The 26,808-nt window shown below is 39.6% G+C and overlaps 1 protein-coding gene across 1 annotated transcript in view; it reads right to left on the bottom strand.

The window, feature by feature from the left end:
• Positions 1–26,808, bottom strand: part of LOC138324242 (uncharacterized) — a 54,258-nt gene that overhangs the window by 3,866 nt on the left and 23,584 nt on the right. Inside the window, exons 29-55 of the mRNA XM_069269318.1 lie at positions 26,359–26,559; positions 25,849–26,024; positions 25,307–25,422; positions 24,735–24,862; positions 24,346–24,537; positions 23,624–23,820; positions 23,139–23,266; positions 22,743–22,822; positions 22,240–22,431; positions 21,547–21,725; positions 21,278–21,396; positions 20,895–21,019; positions 11,601–11,795; positions 11,080–11,282; positions 10,647–10,747; positions 8,569–8,663; positions 7,972–8,153; positions 7,355–7,482; positions 6,975–7,099; positions 6,424–6,621; positions 5,950–6,137; positions 5,479–5,618; positions 5,193–5,311; positions 3,635–3,835; positions 2,900–3,080; positions 1,539–1,685; positions 1,196–1,219 (exon numbers count right to left, since the gene is read on the bottom strand). Coding sequence (XP_069125419.1) covers positions 1,196–1,219; positions 1,539–1,685; positions 2,900–3,080; positions 3,635–3,835; positions 5,193–5,311; positions 5,479–5,618; positions 5,950–6,137; positions 6,424–6,621; positions 6,975–7,099; positions 7,355–7,482; positions 7,972–8,153; positions 8,569–8,663; positions 10,647–10,747; positions 11,080–11,282; positions 11,601–11,795; positions 20,895–21,019; positions 21,278–21,396; positions 21,547–21,725; positions 22,240–22,431; positions 22,743–22,822; positions 23,139–23,266; positions 23,624–23,820; positions 24,346–24,537; positions 24,735–24,862; positions 25,307–25,422; positions 25,849–26,024; positions 26,359–26,559 — 4,060 coding nt within the window. The remainder of the gene's footprint in view (positions 1–1,195; positions 1,220–1,538; positions 1,686–2,899; positions 3,081–3,634; positions 3,836–5,192; positions 5,312–5,478; positions 5,619–5,949; positions 6,138–6,423; positions 6,622–6,974; positions 7,100–7,354; positions 7,483–7,971; positions 8,154–8,568; positions 8,664–10,646; positions 10,748–11,079; positions 11,283–11,600; positions 11,796–20,894; positions 21,020–21,277; positions 21,397–21,546; positions 21,726–22,239; positions 22,432–22,742; positions 22,823–23,138; positions 23,267–23,623; positions 23,821–24,345; positions 24,538–24,734; positions 24,863–25,306; positions 25,423–25,848; positions 26,025–26,358; positions 26,560–26,808) is intronic.

Raw genomic sequence — 26,808 nt, 5'->3', positions numbered from 1 at the left:
GATCGGCTCACATGTCCATTATGTTTGTAATATCATCAGTCGGACCAGTCCCAGCTAAAGTGATTGGCTCACATGTCCATTATGTTTGTAATATCATCAGTCGGACCGGTCCCAGCTAAAGTGATTGGCTCACATGTCCATTATGTTTGTAATATCATCAGTCGGACTGGTCTCAGCTAAAGTGATTGGCTCACATGTCCATTATGTTTGTAATATCATCAGTCGGACCGGTCTCAGCTAAAGTGATTGGCTCACATGTCCATTATGTTTGTAATATCATCAGTCGGACCAGTCCCAGCTAAAGTGATTGGCTCACATGTCCATTATGTTTGTAATATCATCAGTCGGACTAGTCCCAGCTAAAGTGATTGGCTCACATGTCCATTATGTTTGTAATATCATCAGTCGGACCGGTCTCAGCTAAAGTGATTGGCTCACATGTCCATTATGTTTGTAATATCATCAGTCGGACCAGTCCAGCTAAAGTGATTGGCTCACATGTCCATTATGTTTGTAATATCATCAGTCGGACCAGTCCCAGCTAAAGTGATTGGCTCACATGTCCATTATGTTTGTAATATCATCAGTCGGACTAGTCCCAGCTAAAGTGATTGGCTCACATGTCCATTATGTTTGTAATATCATCAGTCGGACCGGTCTCAGCTAAAGTGATTGGCTCACATGTCCATTATGTTTGTAATATCATCAGTCGGACCAGTCCCAGCTAAAGTGATTGGCTCACATGTCCATTATGTTTGTAATATCATCAGTCGGACTAGTCCCAGCTAAAGTGATTGGCTCACATGTCCATTATGTTTGTAATATCATCAGTCGGACCGGTCTCAGCTAAAGTGATCGGCTCACATGTCCATTATGTTTTTAATATCATCAGTCGGACTGGTTCCAGCTAAAGTGATTGGCTCACAGGTCCATTATGTTTGTAATATCATCAGTTGGACTGGTCCCAGCTAAAGTGATTAGCTCACATGTCCATTATTTTGTGATTAAACTTGTCTTCAAAATTATGAAGTAAAATTGGGTAAAAGTGAACAAGTAAAATGAAAAAAAAAACCTGTTACTAAACAAAGTCCACTAATGCACTACCATAAAGTGAAATAATCAAATAATCTAGACTAAAAGGCATTAGTCAAAGCTAGCTGTAACTTTTAGCTTGACAAAACGTTAAAATGCAAACCTTCATTTGATTCGCCTACAGAAGCTGCAAAGTGAATGAAATATTTGTACAGAATTCTTCCACTTCAACCTGTGTGTAATACATGAACTCCTCATATTTATTACTATTGTTGATATTAAATGATTTTTAGAGGACTTTTTTGAATTCCTGAGAAAATTAGTAAAATATTCTCTCAAATACAAATATTCTTGTACTAATATAATAGTAAACATGGAAATGAATTTTGTTGTCATGAGTTATGGTATTATAGTCTATATAGACGGGCCTTGGGAGGTCTGCAAACAGTGAAACAATTATATCATCTGGACTTAACCTAAGAGTTTCTCTATCACTAAACAGTTACCTGCGAGTTCCTCTCTCTCCTTTTGCTGGCCTTCTGTCAGTTGTGAGGAGGCATCAACTTTGTTGGAGACACCAAGTGTGTCACTGAACGATAGACTATCAGAATTATCTCCACACAAAACATTCGACAGAGAAGGCAGTGAACTACCTATAAAACAGGATGAAATTGTAGACTTATTAAAATCATTAAACATTCTCTTTTAGGAGCTAACATGATAAAATCAAAGTACTCAAAGTTCTGCAAATGCTATGCAGCAGAAACAGAAAAATAGAATGAAATCAGATAAATTTCCAAAATCAAAATATATAAACCATATTATAAAGACTTTAATATCAATTATTTCAAGAACATTCAACTGATCACAGAAAATACATATGTTTTGTTTGACATTTTTCTTAATTAAAGTTCCTACATGAAAATTACATAAAAAACAAAAGTCTTCATTAAAATGAGTTTTTATCCTTAATATACTCTTGTTTCTTATGTTGCACATACTCTTATTTTGGTAAAACCATGCATATGAGGGCAGCCTTTATATATAAGTTATTTTGCCTTTACCTCAGATCTGTGTTTAACATTCATTTAAAAACATTATTTTAAAGTACACAAAAAGGGCATATGATTAGTTCACTTTAAAACTCTTATGTTTTAAGCCTTAGATAGTAAGTCCAATTTGAATTATCATTAACAGAGATTATGTAAGTTGGACAAAGAAGTCACCAGCAGTCAACAGTTGACCTAGATGGGCTGTGTATTATATAACATGTGTATTATATAACTCTGTGTATTCTATACACACTCTGTGTATTCTAGCAATCAGAAGGCAGTCTTCCCATGACTACTGATTGGTCTAAAGGAATATTATTCAATGAATAGGGAATTTATGAATGGAAGTTTATGAATGAAATGGTTCAAGAGGTCACCACTAGATGTCATTGTAGGGCAAGTCCTACTCAGTCCTACACATCCATAGTAAACCAGATAGCATTAATACAAACGCTAGTCGAGTTGTATTAAAAATCATTTGTGCAATTTGGTTTTATTATCTCAAACTGCTTTTAAAATGACAAAAGTCTTTTGTAGATAGAATAATAGTACTATTGGTACCATATACGACACAACAAGTGCCCATGTCCTTACAAGCACCATTTTTCATTTTAAATCTCATATTCAATTGCCTGGGCATAAATAAAGACCAAAACTATAAAAGCTATTCATGTATAAGTTTGCAATAACTTTTTCTTATTAAGCTTCTTTTCACTTTTTAAATGCCCTGGGTCAATACGGTAGGTATTTATACAGTAACAGGCCTAACTAAATAATGTGATTAATATGTTGTAAAATCATTCGACATCTCTTACCTGAGAGCGCCTCTGGAGATGTGAAAATATTAAGATTTAGATCTGCAGATTTATTTTTATATATATTGGCAGCACTTGTCAGTCCTTCCTCTGCAGCACTTAGTTTAGCCAGGGAATCACTGATCTCGCCGGCTGTCACGTTTAGCGAGTTAAACAGGCCATCTACACCAGATATCACATACTACAACATCAAAAACAATGGATATTCCAAAAGGTTTACTCAAATTATACAATATCCAATGCCAAAATTAATTTATATTCAATTTATTCATAACAATTCAAAATTACTGCAAGTTTTGAAAAGTTTATTGATCATAATTGGTTTTCTTTTTCTAATGAGACGTTTTCCCTTAGGTTTGTCTTTAAAGTGTAATGTGTAACTCTATTACTTATGTTAGATAATGTGGGTGTCATGTTGATGCTGTGGTGTGTTTGATCCCGGTTGTCCTTTTGTTGTACCAGTGTCGGTGTCGATATGAAAGTCATGCTGTTCTTGTGTGTTGATTCACTTGTATTGTAGTGTGATTTGTATGTTGTCATGTGTTGATGGTCTGGTATATACATGTATACTGTTTCTCAACTAATACCTTCTCATTAATTGTAGCTGAAATATCGAAATTTCAAAATCAAAAAAGAGAAAGAATTATTTAACTAAGACTATCATACACAACTGTCAGACATAATGTGTCTATATTTAGTGAAACTTCTGCCAATAGTGATAAATATCAGACTCACCTGTTTAACGAGTTCTCCAACATCTAAGTTCTGCAGCAGACTTTCCGTGAGGTTAACGATTTGGGCGTCGTTCAGGTTACAGAGAGCATCACTGATTTGAGATATCTGGACACCACTGGACGTGGTCAGGTTAAGTATTCCCGAAAGTAAGGCTGGGTCACAGACCTGTTTTTCTAGTTCTGCATAGTGGTATCGCAACAGCTGCAGACAAAACAGTACAATGTTTGTAATCATCAGTAATTTAAATTCTGTAAATAATTGTAATCGTCAATAATTTCAGTTCTGTAAATAATTGCAATCAGCAATAATTTCATTTTTTTTTGAAACTGTGCAGGTATTCATTTTATCTACTATGAATGAATAACAACACATATTTATCAATAAATCATTTTGAATTATTAAACACATACAACCTAAACTTTAATTTGCTATATTACTGATATTGAATTAATACCCAACTGAATTTAATATGAGGAACTAGGCCTACTTTAATATTAGTTCTCTGTCCCAGAGTTAGAGTGCTTTTCATTTCAAAATATTTTATTAAATCATTCAATTTGAAAGGGATTGGGCAGCAGGCTATGCCTATACAAGCCCTCTGTAACGTGTCAGCCCTGTTTCTTGTACAGTCAAACCTCGATGATTCGAACTTCGATGAATCGAATTTCTCGCTGTATCGAACTTTTTGTCTGGTCCCGAATTTCTTCACTATATAACATTACTAACTAACCCATGTATGAATCGAAGTTTTATGAATCGAAGTTCTCGATGTATCGAACTTTTTTCATGGACCATTTGTTATAGATGATTCGAATAAAAATTTACCTGTACAGATCAGGTGTTCGCCGATACCCCGCGGCATGCTGTCACACCTAGCTGTCTCGCGACGTCCCTTCGCCGGATAATAGGGATTATGACAGCTTGTGTTGCTAGCTTGATATCATCAAGATAATTAATATCACTAATCAGACCGATACCCGGTGCTTTGTTTTTACAAGCTGCGTTATTAAATCATTAGTACGGCAAAGATACAGTTAGTCCTTTTTGATGTTCGCCGCCGCCATTGGTAGCTGTTTGTAGAATCTACGGAACGGTAAACAGCGAGTGGAGCAAATCGATCATTCTAAATCGAACTATTTTGTAGGTGGTGTAGCGCTTTCGGTTCCTCCTTTTTAGTTTCGTTTTTACAACGTGTTTTCGTTTTTATATTCATTCCGTAATATCAACCAACGCTTAAATAGTCACCAAACGAACACTTGTACATAGGTTAGGCCTAGTACACGTAAGTCTTGTTTATAATATACGTATGTATTGCTAACGATAGCAATACATGTGATTAATTGCATACTTCGTTTTTATTTTGTTTTGCTTGTGGTAAATACAATGATTATAAAGTTTACGGAACGGAGACGACATGTACACAACTACCACAGTTGGTCATGGCAAAAAAAAACAACATCGGTCTAATTTCAACCACGAATAATTCGAAGTCTCGATGTTTCGAAGTTTTTCTGACGGTCCCTTGAACTTCGATACATCGAGGTTTGACTGTACTTACCACTGAGTAGTCAATGGCGCCCATCAGAACAGCGTCAGAAATCTCTGGGCTCAGTCCAAGGTCGTTTATCATGAATTGTTTGAAGCTGTCGGCATCTTTTAAGACATCTTGTAGGACAACTGTAACGATGAAAATAGACTTGTCAGCAAAATCCTTTTTACATGTATATGTGGTCACACTATCTGGTATCTACAGTTAGTAGTGCTTTCTGTCAGGTAGTTCCTAATTATCATATAACACAGATGATGTCAGGTACAGAATATGACTTAAGTAGTACTGTACTTACTGTTGAGTGGAATAAAGTTCCTGATGACCTTCAGTGAGGTTATTCCTAACATGACTGTCTGAGCGTCACTCATTAATGCTAGAGCTGCTGCGTCATCATCTGACACTAAATACTTCAAATCTTCAACCACCACATTCAAGCTGTAAAGTTATCGTAAACATGCTTAGTTATATAGAAATGAGAAAAAATAAAAATGCTCCCATATCCATATGAGATCTAAATTGGAAATGGACAGAATGGGGTCGACATGAGTGAAAATACATGCTCCTTATTTCATGGTTGAGGAAAAAGGAATTGGTGAAATGGATTTAGGTTTATATATCAACAGCAAAAGAAAATTGTGCACTATGATAACTGTGACCCTGTAAAGAATTAGAAACTCGCATTGCACATAATAGAACAATCATTGTCATAATGTAACTGTATTTTTATCAAATGGCAGTGAACCTCGATTTGAAGAGATGCTGTTACCTGCTGACTAAGGCCTCTGGTCCGTAGTTGTAGATAAAGCGCTGTAAGTAAGGCAGTAGTGTGTTTAGGTTATTCAGGTCTATATCGATGTCTGGCAGAGTTGTCAGCTGCTGGACTTTGTTGATGACATCAGCGATGTGTGCAGAGAGGACGGACCACATGTTCAGATCTGAGACATCATCTAACAGCTGTATTAAAAAATAAAAACCACTGCAGTATAAATAAATTTTAAAATACAGTGAAATATCTTCATAAGTTCAATCAATGTTAGATATTTATTTGAACATGACACAGTATACGTAGCACAAGTTTCTGCCATTAAGACAGTATTTATATGCTCTTCCAATTTAAGGAACTAGAAAGAACTAATGATTTTGATAATTAATTTATCCCTGAAATCAACAAAGCAGATTATCAAACAGTGCTGATTAATATTGTACAGTCTGTGAATCGATATGACCATTTAATACGTACCAGGAATGAAATGGTGGAGATATCTAACATGGAAGTGAACACCTCTGTCGTCAACGAGATGTTAGGTCCACACAACACATTACTTAACTCCACCATACTAACGTTGGAGAACTCAGGCAGTGTCAGTACTTTTGATAATTCATCTGGGTCACACAGGGTCTTGGCTAAGTCATCAGCGGATTGGTTCAGAAGTGCAAGCTACAAAACATTGATATTTATCAACTGAGATGGTTATCTTAAACCTGAAATGTCGGTACAAAATAAATATCCATTCCCCCTTAAGACTTCTTTACAATATTAAAGCAGGACAGAAAAGAGCAAAGTGGAAATAAGGGCAATATTATATCCCCCTCCCTCTACTTAATGAGTGTTTAAAATATTTGGTACGCAAGTTCAATAAAAGACCACCTCTGGACATATTATGATGTTTAATAATTGGTTGTCTTCTTTTAGGAATTTAAGATTTTTGATCTGAATTGCCCATTCAGACTAAACTTTATTGGGAAATCATAATTATTTTCCTTGTTCTGAAACTATAGTGTAACACTCACGCCGTCAGCATTGATGGTAGAATTCAGTAGTTGAGACATCACTTCTGGTGATGTATCGAGTATGTCCCTCAAATTCATCTCAAAACTTTCATCATTGGTCAGGATATCAACCAGTCTTACAGAGACTACAAAACAACAAACCTTCTATGAGTAAAATTCAACAAAAAACTATGATCATTGTAAAATCTAACCTAAAGATACTAGTACAGAAACTACAAAATTGGCAAAATAACAATAGCTTCAAAACTTTAAGTATAGCTTCAAAAATCTAAGTATTGGCTTTAATTAGCTATCCTTATCTTAATGATTTAAGAAGCTGTTCAGGTCAGGATCAGTTACAATGGCTGTACATCAAAGGTATGTGTTCTAATACAACTTACCATTTTGTTGTTGTAAGAAGACATTATACATAAAATCGATCAATGAAACAAGATCCCCAGAGTCGTCCAGAGCCAGGATAGCAGGGTCATTCAACAAACCCAACACATCCATCACAACGGAAAATGTCCTGCAAGGTGAATATATGGAATCATTGAATAAAGTGTTGAAAAAAATTCAAAGTTTTACTGTTTTAAAATGATAGTTATAATAGAAATCTTTCCTTGTTTTCATTTCATATTCAAACTGTATGGAGAGCTAATTCTTTAGCAGATGCTACATATGTATTTTGTTGACAGATTTTGTACAAGTGATCGTATCATTATTATCATCCTACAACCAAGCCTCTTTAACTCATAGCTAACTGGACCATGGTAAACTACAAATTTAAATCAGGACCAACAAAACACTTAAAGAATTACAGAATCTTCAATATATGTGTGTAAGATTTAACAAATGAATTTAACAGTGATTCTTGTAAAAAAATTATTATTATTAATTGTATAAAAACAGAAATGTTTATAGGCTTTTAATAGGCTTGCTTTAAACATCACAACCAAAATCTTCATTTTTCACAACTGACTAATCTGTAATAATATTCATACGAGTTAGAACTTACTTTGTGGCATCGGACAGAAGGTGGAGTGGTGCCTCGAGACTGCCCAATAGACACTCGTATAAGGTGTTGCTGGCCGACATACGGGCCACACTCTCATTCCACATTATGGCCAGCTCATTGGAGGCCGTCACCATGGCAGAGCACTGGAATTTCCCGGACACATCCAAAACTGGGGATTCAAGCTACAAATCAAATCAATTCATTAACCATGTATTTGTAATAGCATACAACTCCCTCACACAATCAGGGCTAACAACTATACACCTCGTCTTTAGACTTAGTACAGAGCCATTCTAGAAATGATCCTTATAGGACTGAAAGGAGGCAATGCTTTAGAGACCTCTATTTCCCTAAAAATATGAAACTGTTTTATGTAGATGGACTGACTCCCTCATTTCTAACCAACTTTAAATAAGAATTCCCAAATAGGTACTCACACTATTATTCTAGAGATTACAATGCAGGAATTTAGACACTACACATTCATAACCACCACAGCCAATTTTATGGTAGATGAAGTTATCTATTATGTCTTTATCAATGTAATTCAATAGAAGCTGGTGTTTCCGACTTGCTGAATTTCTGTGATATACTTACACTTATGATAAGCTGGGTCAGGTTTGTTTCCTGTATTCTCCTTGTTAGACTTGATATATTCCAACTGGCAAGGTCACACAGGGAGTCTTCCACAACTACAAAAATGGTTTCAAACACAAGTAAAGTAGAATCATAAAAGTCTCGGTTGAAAAAATTAATTGTTGTGTGTTTAAACAGTCCGTAGAAAATTGTGAAATAAAGTCACTCTGAAAATAAGTAGGTATACAGAATTTGTACTTACTGGACTGTATGGCCATCTGTTTAGTGGTCATACATTTGTACTTACTAGACTGTATGGCCATCTGTTTGGTGGTCATACATTTGTACTTACTGGACTGTATGGCCATCTGTTTGGTGGTCATACATTTGTACTTACTGGACTGTATGGCCATCTGTTTGGTGGTCATACATTTGTACTTACTGGACTGTATGGCCATCTGTTGTTCTTTTGGTGGCTGTCATACATTTGTACTTACTGGACTGTATGGCCATTGTTTTAGTGGTCATACATTTGTACTTACTGGACTTGGCATCTGTGGTGGTCAACATTGTACTACTGTAGCCATCTGTTTGGTGGTCATACATTTGTACTTACTGGACTGTACGGCCATCTGTTTGGTGGTCATACATTTGTACTTACTGGACTGTATGGCCATCTGTTTGGTGGTCATACATTTGTACTTACTGGACTGTAGGCCATCTGTTTGGTGGTCATAACATTTGTACTTACTGGACTGTATGGCCATCTGTTTGGTGGTCATACATTTGTACTTACTGGACTGTATGGCCATCTGTTTGGTGGTCATACATTTGTACTTACTGGACTGTATGGCCATCTGTTTGGTGGTCATACATTTGTACTTACTTACTGGACTGTATGGCCATCTGTTTGGTGGTCATACATTTGTACTTACTGGACTGTATGGCCATCTGTTTGGTGGTCATACATTTGTACTTACTGGACTGTATGGCCATCTGTTTGGTGGTCATACATTTGTACTTACTGGACTGTCTATGGTCCATCTGTGTGGTGGTCATACATTTGTACTTACTGGACTGTACGGCCATCTGTTTGGTACTGGTTCATACATTTGTACTTACTGGACTGTATGGCCATCTGTTTGGTGGTCATACATTTGTACTTACTGGACTGTACGGCCAATCTGTTTGGTGGTCATACATTTGTACTTACTGGACTGTATGGCCATCTGTTTGGTGGTCATACATTTGTACTTACTGGACTGTATGGCCATCTGTTTGGTGGTCATACATTTGTACTTACTGGACTGTATGGCCATCTGTTTGGTGGTCATACATTTGTACTTACTGGACTGTATGGCCATCTGTTTGGTGGTCATACATTTGTACTTACTGGACTGTATGGCCATCTGTTTGGTGGTCATACATTTGTACTTACTGGACTGTATGGCCATCTGTTTGGTGGTCATACATTTGTACTTACTGGACTGTATGGCCATCTGTTTGGTGGTCATACATTTGTACTTACTGGACTGTATGGCCATCTGTTTGGTGGTCATACATTTGTACTTACTGGACTGTATGGCCATCTGTTTGGTGGTCATACATTTGTACTTACTGGACTGTATGGCCATCTGTTTGGTGGTCATACAGTTGTACTTACTAGACTGTATGGCCATCCGTTTGGTGGTCATACATTTGTACTTACTGGACTGTATGGCCATCTGTTTGGTGGTCATAAATCGTACTTACTGGACTGTATGGCCATCTGTGATGGTGGTCATACATTTGTACTTACTGGACTGTATGGCCATCTGTTTGGTGGTCATAATTTGTACACTGTTGGCCATCTGTTGGTGGTCTACTTTGTACTGGACTGTATGGCCATCTGTTTGGTGGTCATACATTTGTACTTACTGGACTGTATGGCCATCTGTTTTGGTGGTCATACAATTTGTACTTACTGGACTGTATGGCCATCTGTTTGGTGGTCATACATTTGTACTTACTGGACTGTATGGCCATCTGTTTGGTGGTCATACATTTGTACTTACTGGACTGTATGGCCATCTGTTTGGTGGTCATACATTTGTACTTACTGGACTGTATGGCCATCTGTTTGGTGGTCATATCCATGTTGTTGAGGATACCCAACATTATAGTACTAATATCTACATTAGAGTTTGATGTGTCATACAGGCTGAAACATCAAATTGTGTACTTACATAATACTGCTACTGCCATGATTTCTTAAAAATGTTTCGTAACGTACATTAAATGGTCCTCTGTGTATGAAACTGAGACAAGACAGGATGGCATTAGACATAACACAACTGTATAGGCAGGATGAGGCATGGGTAATTTTGGATGTCCCCTTCCCTAATTTTATGGGACAAGGCATGAAAATCAAATTTATTTTTAGGTAACATTAAAAACACATCATTTACTATGATCTTAACTATATTGTTTTCCTTTTTAAAACCTTCACAATTTTCAACTTTTTATATATTTTTCTAGAAATTCCAAGCATACCTGTCAGGATTTGGCCTGCTCAGTGTGTCCAGAGCGGTCATGATTGGTGCCAGCCATTGGTCGAAATTGTTGGTGGAGAGAGTGAGGTTTGATAACTTCCCTATGGTAGTCATCAGCATCTCTATGTTTTGTTGTATAGCCTGTGACACGTAGGTGTTGTTCATGGCAACAGCAGGTGTTTTACCCATAATCCAGTCATCAAACTAAAATAATTACAAATCATATTTAGTTCCCCTAAAACTTTGTAATGTCAAAAATAATTCTGTCAATGCCATATCTAAGTCAGAGTGAAACAAGCATTTAGGACCTTGCTTTTGTATGGGTTTTTTTTTTGCCAATCTTAAGTTGTTAGTCCTGTAGGATAGTCATAAAATCCCAAAGATCACAAAATTCTAAAAGTGATGAAAAATGACCTTGTCAGCATACATAATACCTGTGTATCATTAAATATAAACTTTGTAGAGTTTTTCATTTTGGTGTAAAGAAAGTTTGACTACAAAGTATTTCAATAAATTACTTACTGAATTTAAAACATCAGCTATATTCAGTTTCTGAAGAATTTCTCTGATGATAGACTGTTGACTTTGAGCATCAGCACACAAGTCCTGCTGAATCAGCTGGGTATTTGTACCGTTAGGGAAGATAAATGTCTGTTCGAACAGCGTCATGTTACAAACCGCAGTCAGCCATCTATCGGTGAGGGTCAACTCCAAAAACTGCAAGTTAATAATAATCATGAATACAATAATCAAAATCATAACACAATCTGTCGAAATTCAGAGAAACAATTCCCTGAACAAGAAAGATAGCAAAATGTTAAATTGACCTTTATGGAGAGTATCATTTATAATATATACTAGTGAAAGCAATACTGTTACTCCACAATGTCTGTAGTGAGATGGGATCCTACAACTAACGTTGCCAAGTGAATAACATTTGGTAGTAAAGTTAGTGTCAGCATTGGACAATGGCAGCATTATTCACGCATTCCTAGCTGTTGCATATGAATGTTGTAAAAGTCCAGGAAAGTATGCTTTCAGTGAAGATCTTCTGTAAATATGACAATAAAAACAACAATACCTGGTCAGGGATTAATGTATGGCGTTAGAACAGGACCGGCAGCTGTTTCGTGATTTCTCGACTGTTACAGTAGGTCTGCTAGTTAGAGTAACTGTTAGGTGTGCAGGGACTGCTATCGGTCTGTTATTGCACCTGGTCTGTAATCATCTATATAGGATAATCAGTTGTAATAATATGGATAATTAAACTATTTCATATATTCATTTGTAATATGTAAGCAGAAAACTTAAACTAGCGGCTTCTCTCAATTTGTCATTTTCTTCTTCAAGAATATAACTTCTGATCTCTTAATTTGTACATCTTCTGCTTCTGGTTGAAGCTCTCTCAGCCATGAGCTAGATCTTCTCCTGAAGACTTCACTTCTTAGAATATATGTGCATCAAGTTGGCCCCTGATTATATAACCTAACCTTTCAGCTGCTGCATCTGTCTGTTGAGGTATGTGTTCACCTCCTCCGTGAGGAAGTTCAGGTAGTCCTTGAGCAGACATAACAGATGAGCCATCACCCAACATATTCAGCCAGTCCATTGAACTGTTAATGAGCCAAAAAAGTACAAATTTTATAACTGGGACAAAAAAGTTTATAAAACTACATTTACATATGCCTTATGGATAGTAGTCGAATATCAATGTAAAATATTGCTTTGTTAATGAAAATCCTGATATTTAGAAGGTAATGACGTTGTTCATGTCGATGGCCCTATATCTGACTGTTGTCGTGCCCCTTAGGGCCCAAGGATTGACTCTCTATCAGAATCTATGTAGGGTAACCAGTTTATGTCATGGCTTGTTTCTGTGAGGTTTCTGTACCCTGGCTCATACATTTCTCCCCAAGTCACATCTGTTCGTATAATGTCGTTGTGTGGAGAACATTGATGTCTCGAATCTGTGCAATAGAAATACAGAAAGACAAAAAATGTTTAAAAGGGACCTGGGGATTACATGTACAATTCCCCCCATTGCCCTTTTCCTACCAGTTCGGTTATTTATTTACTCAGTTGACACTTTACTATGTTGGATTTATAATTCTTATTATTTACTTCAAAACCAAAGGGAGTTAATCACTCCTAAATTGTGACGGTTTATGCATATGGACACATTTGGGCTAATTCATCAAAGACTTTTATTGTATTTGCTATTTTCATTAATTGCTTGTGTTAATGCCCTTTATTGATTAAATAAAGGTAAAACTAACAAAAGAAATCTTTCAAAACTGGTAAAAATTTCATAACAGACAGAAATGTTGGTCTTTGACATTGGAACAATTACTAACAACAAAAGAGAATCGGTGGTAATATTTTTTATTGCGAATATATCACCAATGTTATATATAGTCAGAGGTTCATGAGATGTTGTGTAGGCAAGCTTTTTGTCTTTCAACCCTTTAATCTAAAACCACATGAACAGTATGTAGAATTGCTACTTTAACATACCATTTTCAGCAACCGAGAAGGCGGACTGTACTGTTGGTACCAAACTCCCTGCTGGATTTCTGTCGAGCCATCTGTTACTAGGGAAACCCACACACTGCACTACTGAGTTTGTGTGAGCCTCAAGGGGAAACCAGCCACTGAGAGAGGTGGTTCTTGTCAACCATACTACAGCTTGTACATCTGCATGCTGTGCCAACTCCTCTCAAACTAAAACACAACCAGTTACAATATAAATATTTTGATTGGAGGATCATATGTCAAAATACCTATTGTGGACAAGTTCTGTTCCCCTTCCCCCAAGGATGTTTGTGGCCAAATTTGGTTACAATCCATGCAGAAACTTTCTAGGACAAGTAGCGATTTATAGGATTTACATCTATTTCCCCTATTGGGCCCCGCCCCTCCTGCCCCCGGGGGGTCAGAGCCAAACTTTATACAAGTTCTGTTCCCCTTCCCCCAAGGATGTTTGTGGCCAAATTTGGTTACAATCCATGCAGAACTCTAGGACAAGTAGCGATTTATAGGATTTACCTCTATTTCCCCTATTGGGCCCCGCCCCTCCTGCCCTCGGGGGGTCAGAGCCAAACTTTATACAAGTTATGTTCCCCTTCCCCCAAGGATGTTTGTGGCCAAATTTGGTTACAATCCATGCAGAACTCTATGACTAGTAGCGATTTATAGGATTTACCTCTATTTCCCCTATTGGGCCCCGCCCCTCCTGCCCCCGGGGGGTCAGAGCCAAACTTTATACAAGTTCTGTTCCCCTTCCCCCAAGGATGTTTGTGGCCAAATTTGGTTACAATCCATGCAGAACTCTAGGACAAGTAGCGATTTATAGGATTTACCTCTATTTCCCCTATTGGGCCCCCCCCTCCTGCCCCCGGGGGGTCAGAGCCAAACTTTATACAAGTTCTGTTCCCCTTCCCCCAAGGATGTTTGTGGCCAAATTTGGTTACAATCCATGCAGAACTCTAGGACAAGTAGCGATTTATAGGATTTACCTCTATTTCCCCTATTGGGCCCCGCCCCTCCTGCCCCCGGGGGTCAGAGCCAAACTTTATACAAGTTCTGTTCCCCTACCCCCAAGGATGTTTGTGGCCAAATTTGGTTACAATCCATGCAGAACTCTAGGACAAGTAGCGATTTATAGGACTTACCTCTATTTCCCCTATTGGGCCCCGTCCCTCCTGCCCCCGGGGGGGGGGGGGGTCAGAACCAAACTTTATACAAGTTCTGTTCCCCTTCCCCCAAGGATGTTTGTGGCCAAATTTGGTTACAATCCATGCAGAACTCTAGGACAAGTAGCGATTTATAGGATTTACCTCTATTTCCCCTATTGGGCCCCGCCCCTCCTGCCCCCGGGGGGTCAGAACCAAACTTTATACAAGTTCTGTTCCCCTTCCCCCAAGGATGTTTGTGGCCAAATTTGGTTACAATCCATGCAGAACTCTAGGACAAGTAGCGATTTATAGGATTTACCTCTATTTTCCCCTATTGGGCCCCGCCCCTCCTGCCCCCGGGGGGGGGGGGGGGGGTCAGAACCAAACTTTATACAAGTTCTGTTCCCCTTCCCCCAAGGATGTTTGTGGCCAAATTTGGTTACAATCCATGCAGAACTCTAGGACAAGTAGCGATTTATAGGATTTACCTCTATTTCCCCTATTGGGCCCCGCCCCTCCTGCCCCCGGGGGGTCAGAGCCAAACTTTATACAAGTTCTGTTCCCCTTCCCCCAAGGATGTTTGTGGCCAAATTTGGTTACAATCCATGCAGAACTCTAGGACAAGTAGCGATTTATAGGATTTACCTCTATTTCCCCTATTGGGCCCCGCCCCTCCTGCCCCCGGGGGGGGTCAGAACCAAACTTTATACAAGTTCTGTTCCCCTTCCCCCAAGGATGTTTGTGGCCAAATTTGGTTACAATCCATGCAGAACTCTAGGACAAGTAGCGATTTATAGGATTTACCTCTATTTCCCCTATTGGGCCCCCGCCCCTCCTGCCCCCGGGGGGTCAGAGCCAAACTTTATACAAGTTCTGTTCCCCTTCCCCCAAGGATGTTTGTGGCCAAATTTGGTTACAATCCATGCAGAACTCTAGGACAAGTAGCGATTTATAGGATTTACCTCTATTTCCCCTATTGGGCCCCGCCCCTCCTGCCCCCGGGGGGTCAGAGCCAAACTTTATACAAGTTCTGTTCCCCTTCCCCCAAGGATGTTTGTGGCCAAATTTGGTTACAATCCATGCAGAACTCTAGGACAAGTAGCGATTTATAGGATTTACCTCTATTTCCCCTATTGGGCCCCGCCCCTCCTGCCCCCGGGGGGTCAGAACCAAAATTTATACAAGTTCTGTTCCCCTTCCCCCAAGGATGTTTGTGGCCAAATTTGGTTACAATCCATGCAGAACTCTAGGACAAGTAGCGATTTATAGGATTTACCTCTATTTCCCCTATTGGGCCCCGCCCCTCCTGCCCCCGGGGGTCAGAGCCCAAACTTTATACAAGTTCTGTTCCCCTTCCCCCAAGGATGTTTGTGGCCAAATTTGGTTACAATCCATGCAGAACTCTAGGACAAGTAGCGATTTTATAGGATTTACCTCTATTTCCCCTATTGGGCCCCGCCCCTCCTGCCCCCGGGGGGTCAGAGCCAAACTTTATACAAGTTCTGTTCCCCTTCCCCCAAGGATGTTTGTGGCCAAATTTGGTTACAATCCATGCAGAACTCTAGGACAAGTAGCGATTTATAGGATTTACCTCTATTTCCCCTATTGGGCCCCGCCCCTCCTGCCCCCGGGGGGTCAGAACAAAACTTTATACAAGTTCTGTTCCCCTTCCCCCAAGGATGTTTGTGGCCAAATTTGGTTACAATCCATGCAGAACTCTAGGACAAGTAGCGATTTATAGGATTTACCTCTATTTCCCCTATTGGGCCCCGCCCCTCCTGCCCCCGGGGGGGGGTCAGAGCCAAACTTTATACAAGTTCTGTTCCCCTTCCCCCAAGGATGTTTGTGGCCAAATTTGGTTACAATCCATGCAGAACTCTAGGACAAGTAGCGATTTATAGGATTTACCTCTATTTCCCCTATTGGGCCCCGCCCCTCCTGCCCCCGGGGGGTCAGAGCCAAACTTTATACAAGTTCTGTTCCCCTTCCCCCAAGGATGTTTGTGGCCAAATTTGGTTACAATCCATGCAGAACTCTAGGACAAGTAGCGATTTTATAGGATTTACCTCTATTTCCCCTATTTGGCCCCGCCCCTCATGCCCCCGGGGGTCAGAGCCAAACTTTATACAAGTTCTGTTCCCCTACCCCCAAGGATGTTTGTGGCCAAATTTGGTTACAATCCATGCAGAACTCTAGGACAAGTAGCGATTTATAGGATTTACCTCTATTTCCCCTATTGGGCCCCGCCCCTCCTGCCCCGGGGGGTCAGAACCAAACTTTATACAAGTTCTGTTCCCCTTCCCCCAAGGATGTTTGTGGCCAAATTTGGTTACAATCCATGCAGAACTCTAGGACAAGTAGCGATTTATAGGATTTACCTCTATTTCCCCTATTGGGCCCCGCCCCTCCTGCCCCCGGGGGGTCAGAGCCAAACTTTATACAAGTTCTGTTCCCCTACCCCCAAGGATGTTTGTGGCCAAATTTGGTTACAATCCATGCAGAACTCTAGGACAAGTAGCGATTTATAGGATTTACTTCTATTTCCCCTATTGGGCCCCGCCCCTCCTGCCCCTGGAGGGTCAGAGCAAACATTTATACAAGTTCTGATCCCCTTCCCCCAAGGATGTTTATGGCCAAATTTGGTTACAATCCATGTAGATGTCTCTAACAAGTAGCGATTTATAGGATTTACCTCTATTTCCCCTATTGGGCCCCGCCCCTCCTGCCCCCGGGGGGTCAGAGCCAAACTTTATAGAAGTTCTGTTCCCCTTCCCCCAAGGATGTTTGTGGCCAAATTTGGTTACAATCCATGCAGAACTCTAGGACAAGTAGCGATTTATAGGATTTACCTCTATTTCCCCTATTGGGCCCCGCCCCTCCTGCCCCCAGGGGGTCAGAGCCAAACTTTATACAAGTTCTGTTCCCCTTCCCCCAAGGATGTTTGTGGCCAAATTTGGTTACAATCCATGCAGAACTCTAGGACAAGTAGCGATTTATAGGATTTACCTCTATTTCCCCTATTGGGCCCCGCCCCTCATGCCCCCGGGGGTCAGAGCCTAACTTTATACAAGTTCTGTTCCCCTACCCCCAAGGATGTTTGTGGCCAAATTTGGTTACAATCCATGCAGAACTCTAGGACAAGTAGCGATTTATAGGATTTACCTCTATTTCCCCTATTGGGCCCCGCCCCTCCTGCCCCCGGGGGGTCAGAACCAAACTTTATACAAGTTCTGTTCCCCTTCCCCCAAGGATGTTTGTGGCCAAATTTGGTTACAATCCATGCAGAACTCTAGGACAAGTAGCGATTTATAGGATTTACCTCTATTTCCCCTATTGGGCCCCGCCCCTCCTGCCCTCATGGGGTCAGAGCCAAACTTTATACAAGTTCTGTTCCCCTTCTCCCAAAGATGTTTGTGGCCAAATTGTGGTCACAATCCATGCAGAACTCTAGGACAAGTAGCGGTTTATAGGATTTACCTCTATTTCCCCTATTGGGCCCCCGCCCCTCCTGCCCCCGGGGGGTCAGAGCCAAACTTTATACAAGTTCTGTTCCCCTTCCCCCAAGGATGTTTGTGGCCAAATTTGGTTACAATCCATGCAGAACTCTAGGACAAGTAGCGATTTATAGGGTTTACCTCTATTTCCCCTATTGGGCCCCGCCCCTCCTGCCCCCGGGGGGTCAGAGCCTAACTTTATACAAGTTCTGTTCCCCTTCCCCCAAGGATGTTTTTGGCCAAATTTGGTTACAATCCATGCAGAACTCTAGGACAAGTAGCGATTTATAGGATTTACCTCTATTTCCCCTATTGGGCCCCGCCCCTCCTGCCCCCGGGGGGTCAGAACCAAACTTTATACAAGTTCTGTTCCCCTTCCCCCAAGGATGTTTGTGGCCAAATTTGGTTACAATCCATGCAGAACTCTAGGACAAGTAGCGATTTATAGGATTTACCTCTATTTCCCCTATTGGGCCCCGCCCCTCCTGCCCCCGGGGGGTCAGAGCCAAACTTTATACAAGTTCTGTTCCCCTTCCCCCAAGGATGTTTGTGGCCAAATTTGGTTACAATCCATGCAGAACTCTAGGACAAGTAGCGATTTATAGGATTTACCTCTATTTCCCCTATTGGGCCCCGCCCCTCCTGCCCCCGGGGGGTCAGAGCCAAACTTTATACAAGTTCTGTTCCCCTTCCCCCAAGGATGTTTGTGGCCAAATTTGGTTACAATCCATGCAGAACTCTAGGACAAGTAGCGATTTATAGGATTTACCTCTATTTCCCCTATTGGGCCCCGCCCCTCCTGCCCCCGGGGGGTCAGAGCCTAACTTTATACAAGTTCTGTTCCCCTACCCCCAAGGATGTTTGTGGCCAAATTTGGTTACAATCCATGCAGAACTCTAGGACAAGTAGCGATTTATAGGATTTACCTCTATTTCCCCTATTGGGCCCCGCCCCTCCTGCCCCCGGGGGGTCAGAACCAAACTTTATACAAGTTCTGTTCCCCTTCCCCCAAGGATGTTTGTGGCCAAATTTGGTTACAATCCATGCAGAACTCTAGGACAAGTAGCGATTTATAGGATTTACCTCTATTTCCCCTATTGGGCCCCGCCCCTCCTGCCCCCGGGGGGTCAGAGCCAAACTTTATACAAGTTCTGTTCCCCTTCCCCCAAGGATGTTTGTGGCCAAATTTGGTTACAATCCATGCAGAACTCTAGGACAAGTAGCGATTTATAGGATTTACCTCTATTTCCCCTATTGGGCCCCGCCCCTCATGCCCCCGGGGGTCAGAGCCAAACTTTATACAAGTTCTGTTCCCCTTCCCCCAAGGATGTTTGTGGCCAAATTTGGTTACAATCCATGCAGAACTCTAGGACAAGTAGCGATTTATAGGATTTACCTCTATTTCCCCTATTGGGCCCCGCCCCTCCTGCCCCCGGGGGGTCAGAACCAAACTTTATACAAGTTCTGTTCCCCTTCCCCCAAGGATGTTTGTGGCCAAATTTGGTTACAATCCATGCAGAACTCTAGGACAAGTAGCGATTTATAGGATTTACCTCTATTTCCCCTATTGGGCCCCGCCCCTCCTGCCCCCGGGGGTCAGAACCAAACTTTATACAAGTTCTGTTCCCCTTCCCCCAAGGATGTTTGTGGCCAAATTTGGTTACAATCCATGCAGAACTCTAGGACAAGTAGCGATTTATAGGATTTACCTCTATTTCCCCTATTGGGCCCCGCCCCTCCTGCCCTCATGGGGTCAGAGCCAAACTTTATACAAGTTCTGTTCCCCTTCTCCCAAAGATGTTTGTGGCCAAATTGTGGTCAAAATCCATGCAGAACTCTAGGACAAGTAGCGGTTTATAGGATTTACCTCTATTTCCCCTATTGGGCCCCCGCCCCTCCTGCCCCCGGGGGGTTAGAGCCAAACTTTATACAAGTTCTGTTCCCCTTCCCCCAAGGATGTTTGTGGCCAAATTTGGTTACAATCCATGCAGAACTCTAGGACAAGTAGCGATTTATAGGATTTACCTCTATTTCCCCTATTGGGCCCCGCCCCTCCTGCCCCCGGGGGGTCAGAGCCAAACTTTATACAAGTTCTGTTCCCCTTCCCCCAAGGATGTTTGTGGCCAAATTTGGTTACAATCCATGCAGAACTCTAGGACAAGTAGCGATTTATAGGATTTACCTCTATTTCCCCTATTGGGCCCCGCCCCTCCTGCCCCCGGGGGGTCAGAGCCAAACTTTATACAAGTTCTGTTCCCCTTCCCCCAAGGATGTTTGTGGCCAAATTTGGTTACAATCCATGCAGAACTCTATGACTAGTAGCGATTTAAAGGAAATGTTGACGGACGGACGGACGACGGACGACGGACGACGGACGGACGACGGACGACGGACGACGCGCCATGACATAAGGTCACCGGCCCTTCGGGCCAGGTGAGCTAATAATATACAGTGAAATCAAACTTTACCCACAATGTGTAGTGAATGGGACTAAATAAACGTGCAAGTGAACATTTGGAGTAAAGTTAGTGTCAGCATTGACAATGGAGCATATCACCATTCTAGCTGTTGCATATGAATGTTGTAAAAGTCAGGAAAGTATGCTTTCAGTGAAGATCTACTGTAAATCTGACAATAAAAACACATACCTGGTCAGGGTTAATGTAGGCCGTTAGCAGACCGGCAGCTGTTTCGTGATTCAGCTGTTCCAGTAGGTCAGCTAGTAGAGTACTGTTAGGTAGCAGGACTGCTAGCGGGATGTTATTGCCCTGGTCTGTAATCATCAAAGGATAACAGTTGTAATAATATGATAATTAACTATTTCATATATTCAATTGTATTATGAAAGCAGAAACTTAAACTAGGGCTTCACTCAATTTGTCATTTTCTTCTTCAAGAATATAACTTCTGATATCTTAATTTGTACATCTTCTGCTTCTGGAAGCTCTTCAGCCTATGAGCTAGATCTTCTCTGAAGACTTCACTTCTTAGAAAAATGTGCATCAAGTTGGCCCCTGAGTATATAACTAACCTTTCAGCTGCTGCATCTGTCTGTTGAGGTATTTGTTCACCTCCGTGAGGAAGTTCAGGAGTCCTTGAGCAGACATAACAGATGAGCCATCACCCAACATATTCAGCCAGTCCATTGAACTGTTAATGAGCCAAAAAAGTACAAATTTTATAACTGGACAAAAAAGTTTATAAAACTACATTTCCAAATGCCTTATGGATAGTAGTCGAATATCAATGTAAAATATTGCTTTGTTAATGAAAATCTGATAATTAAAGGTAAGAGTGTACCTGTCGATGGCCTCATCAGACTGTGTCATGCCCCCTAGGGCCCCAAGGATTGCCTCCATCAGAATCTCTGTATGGTTACCAGTCAATGTCATGGCTGTTTCTGTGAGGTTCTGTACCTGGTCAAACAATTCTCCCCAAGTCACATCTGTCGTAAAGTGTTGTGGGAACATTGTCTCGATCTGTTCAATAGAAATACAAAGACAAAATGTTTAAAGGACCTGGAATACATGTACAATGTCCCATGCCCTTTTCCTCCCAGATGTTCATAATACCAGATGCATTACTAAGTTGGATTATACATCATATTATTTACTTCAAACAAAGGGAGTTAACACTCCAAATTTTGACGGTTTATGCATATGTACATTTGGCTAATCATCAAAGACAATTATTGTATTAGCTATATTCATTATTGCTGAGTTAATGCCTTTATTGATTAAATAAAGGTAAAACTAACAAAAGAAATCTTTCAAAACTAGTAAAAATTTCATAACAGACAGAAATGTTGGTCTTTGACATTGAACAATTACTAACAACAAAAGAGAATTGGTGGTAATATTTTATATTGCGATTATATCACCAATGTTATATATGTCAGAGGTTCATGAGATGTTGTGTAGGCAAGCTTTTTGTCTTTCAACCCTTTAATCTAAAACCAATGAACAGTATGTAGAATTTGCTACTTTAACATACCATTTTCAGTAACCGAGAAGGGACTGTACTGTTGGTGCCAAACTCCTGCTGGATTCTGTCGAGCCATCTGTTACTAGGGAAACCACACACTGCACTACTGAGTTGTGTGGCCTCAAGGGGAAACCAGCCACTGAGAGTGGTCATGTCACACACTACAGCTTGTACATCTGCATGCTGTGCCAACTCCTCAAACTAAAACACAACCAGTTTACAATATAAAATTTGAATGAGGATCATCTGTCAAACCTATGTGATATTATATGATGCAAATATAAACTATAAACTTGGAAAATACAAGTGGGGATCATTTTTAGTTTGGGCAAAGAAACACACGTTGAACACAGAATGCTAAAGTAAATATCAAATGAAAGTCAGTTCATTTTATTCCTGAAGCTTTCACTGAATATCATGCACATCTTTGATACTACCAATCTGATCAAACACTGGTACCATGTACACCTTAAGTCGAGAACGTGTCTACCATGTTACTCTGTAGTACTCACCGCCTTTCCGTAGTCAGTTTCTAGTGAGGACAAAGAATTCAGGAGACCCAAGATCACACTGCTGTTAACTGGTTTTCCATCTGGTAGAAAAGTTTATGCAAAATGAGCAACAGTCCACATAGATACGAGTTCATATCTGATGCTTCTGAATGACTATTGCTGAATTACAAATACAACTTGTAGTTTTGTGAAATATTTTGGTAAGTATTATGATTTAACAACATGATATATTACAGGCATAAATGTCTTGCCTCTATATAGCATAGCAGGATACTATTGGGTGGAAAATCATGAAACAGGAATGGATGGGCAAGAGTAATACTATATGCCACTCCCTGTGTGTGATGGTAAATATATTATCAAAAGAAAGAATTGAGCCATTTTTACAAACATTACCTTGAACAGAGGATATCATCATGTGCATGTTGGAGTATAACTGATGCCATACATCAAGGAATGGAGCCAGGTCCGATTCTATTTCCATGGACATTAGCGGATTTACACTGGACGACATCTCAAGTAACCTAAGGAAACAAACCCATTGTCATATCATCACAGAATATCTATCTAACTTTGTAAAATAAACAAATGGTCTTAAAACCCCCACGAAATTAAGATAAATCTACTCATTTGTTTGTTAATCAATCTATAAGCATCAGACAAACAGGTAACACTTGTTAACTCAAAAGTCAATGAAACAATGAAAGAAATTTAATTTATCTGAGTACTCTAGTTAAGTGTACTTGACATCATTGTCTGGATAGGACCAACAAAATACTTAGAATGTAACAGGGTTTTCAAGTTATAACGAATTTAATGAGGTCTAAATTTAATTACTGAATTATTGTGAAAGTTCTACCAACATCAATAATATTACTTACATGTTTGGATCTTGTAGTATTTCCTCAAAAGACTTAATCAGCATGCTGAAGTTACCAAACATGTTCCAAGCCCCCATGTCTACCATCGGTTCTTGTTGGAGGAGAGACGTCAGAAGTCTAGTCATATTCTCTACATTACTATTCAGATCATTCCAGCTAACACTCAATGGTTCCGAGCTGTTCCATATCCTCATTAGCTGTTAATGTATTAGTATACATAATTTAAACACAATTGTTTTGAAGTACAAGACTATCAACTATTGAACCCTGACATGGATTTCTACTAACGAAAAGCACTTACTTAAATTATCTCCTTGTGTAAGTTATATTAATAATTTTGACTGAAGTCCATTTTTACTTGTTATAATAAGTTTGTATTGAGAAATGAAGCCTGACCTCCAGCACGAAAGCCAATTACTACCACAATGGAGAGAAGTATGCTCCATCAGATGAGTGATTGAATTTATAATTAACACTATGTACAAGCCATATTGACCTGCTGAATTAACAATACATTTTAATCAAGGAAATGTCAATCAAATTTTTATCACCAGGATAGTCATGGTACAAAAATGTTTGAAATTTTTCAGAGGTACACATACTCATACAGCAATATTTCTAATCCATCAGAACAAAACCTGTTGTGGATATTTTATCAATCTGCTGATACATTAGCGATTAAAAACATCACTGTATCAATTTGTGTGTCTGTAATAGTTCACCTGTGTTTCTATGTAAGCGGCCTCAGCCTGTGCCTGAAGGTCCTGTAGGAAAACCTCAGGATTCATACACAAAGCTGTCTGTATACTGATGGTCAAATTCGAGGCTTGTCCAGTCTTGGAGAGATAGGTGTCCAGAGAGGAGCTCTCACACATAGACATCAGAACACTGCCATTCTCGATCAGTTGTAACAACTAAATCAGAATAAAAATATATTAAGAATGATTTTTTTAGATGAAAATTTTATTTAAAATATTCCTAACAACTGATACTACATTATACATTATAACTTATTATATTATCCCATTGGTTAAATCAAATGTTCATATATTGTCTTCCTCCATTTAAGCATAGACAATGAATCATTTGATTGTTTAGACTGCTGACTTACCCGCTCCACATGGAGGTCACTGTCCGGTGATAGAAGATCTGTGCTGTACTGTACTATATTCAGATAGGCTTGTAACATTTTCTCCACATCAGTATCATTCATTAGGAGTGTATTCAAACTAACAGAGTCTATAACAGAGAGGACAGAGTTCATGTATCATTCCTCTATATTTATATTTTAACTCCATTTTACCTTACTAAACACAGTTGGTGTTGTTCAGTCCAGGACTGCTAGTCGCTTATTTTGCCATCATTATTATTGTGACGTCACAATTAACCAGTCAGTGGTCACAAGAAATGGCTATTGAAATAGCTTTTATGTTCTTGACAGGGCAAAATTTCTTGAGGAGTTCTTATAAAAAGTAAATATAAACATTGCACTGCATTCAGTTTAATATTGGAGAATGATTATCAGCTGGACAACAATCAACATAAAGTTCTAGAAACCTAGAAATTACATTTTCTCTCTTTATGTTATTCAGGAAGTAATTTTCTTATCAGCTGGTATTTAACCAAGAGAGGGTATTAATGAAATTAAATACACTCGTTATTTCATCATAATAGTCTACCTACCAGTGAGATGGTCCAGACGACCGTTGACCACCTCTAAAATCAAGTTGACTGTGGCTATAGCCTTGGCTAGGTCTGGATCTGAGATGGGGCCAATGGTCTGACCAAACATGTTAGTCCTGTAAATGATAACAATACACAATGTCTCAAGGTAATGTCTAAGACAAGTAATACACAGTACCTAGTCTTTTGTGAGTGCACAGTATACTCTAAACTACACTCATTCGCATAAGATTTACTATTGCGAATTTCGCAATCCGAGTAAATTCACAAAAGTCTATCTCTGTGAATTAATATCTACATCATCTATATTGATAGAAATTATTATTCAATTGTTAAATTTCCCAATATTAATTTTTGCAACTTGTTTCTAAATTTGAAAACATGAAAATAACGAGTAGAACAAATCCTTACAAATCAAGGATAAAATAAAAGCTTAGAGAAAAGTTAGTATCAGTATATCAAATTACCAGGTTGTAATAAATATATACCATAACATTCACAAAGATTGGGAAATTCTTTATGTGCTTGTGTAATACACCTACCATGACCAGTCCACCATTTCCTGCCCATACTGTTGCTCTAACATTGCCTGTAGATTGGCCAGAGACGGCAGGTCTAGTGTTGGGGCATTCACAGACCACAGTTCTATCCATTGAGTCAATCTTAGATTTTGGGCCGTGATGTCTGTCCAGCTCAACTCTGTACTGTTATCCATATACTGGCAAAAGAACAAAAAATAATTTATTTTAAACAAACTTCCCTTGAGGGTATCAAACAATAATAGTCTTACGCTTCATTAATATGATGAGACGTCAATACATCAAATACTGAAAAAGGTTTGTAGACTTTAGGTGGCAATTAAAAGAATTTGACAGGAGATAAAACTCTCAATCAAATAATATATTCATTAAAGACAGAACAGAATACTTATTTAGTCTATTGATTTATATATTATTACTAATTGAATAGTCTTTTGTTAATCTGTGCTGTGTAAAGTTTATTGTTGCTGAGAGAGACACTACCACAAAGATCTGTATTACAATATATCACACCTTGTTGATAACTTCCATGATTTCCTCCATGAACTCCTGCTCCAGCAGGTCCAACTTGACTCCACAAAAGTCCATCTGCAGCTGATGTAAGTCCACTTGTACACCACTAGGGACCGTAAATAAGGCTGATAAGTTAGTGTTGGGATCACAGATCTTTAGGAGGGCTTCGGTCGCATTCTCCATGGTCAGGAACTCGGTGAACTGGGAAATATGAACAAAAAATAGTTACAGCAAAATCAACAGTAGATCATTTCAAATAACCATCAGTACCAACGAAACAGAAAATATGATAAAATACAATCTACTGTAAAATGATAAAGTTTAGCGCACATGTTTATTTTAGGTTTTTTTTGGCACAGTTTGCACTTTGTACTAAATTCAAATATCAGATAATGAATCGTTTCACAGTATTTAATTCATACAATGATTATTTTTCTTATATGAATTACT

This window comes from Argopecten irradians, chromosome 5 (assembly GCF_041381155.1).
Source record: "Argopecten irradians isolate NY chromosome 5, Ai_NY, whole genome shotgun sequence".
Taxonomy (NCBI): Eukaryota; Metazoa; Mollusca; class Bivalvia; order Pectinida; family Pectinidae; genus Argopecten; species Argopecten irradians.
This window is presented reverse-complemented; position numbering and strand designations above follow the sequence as displayed.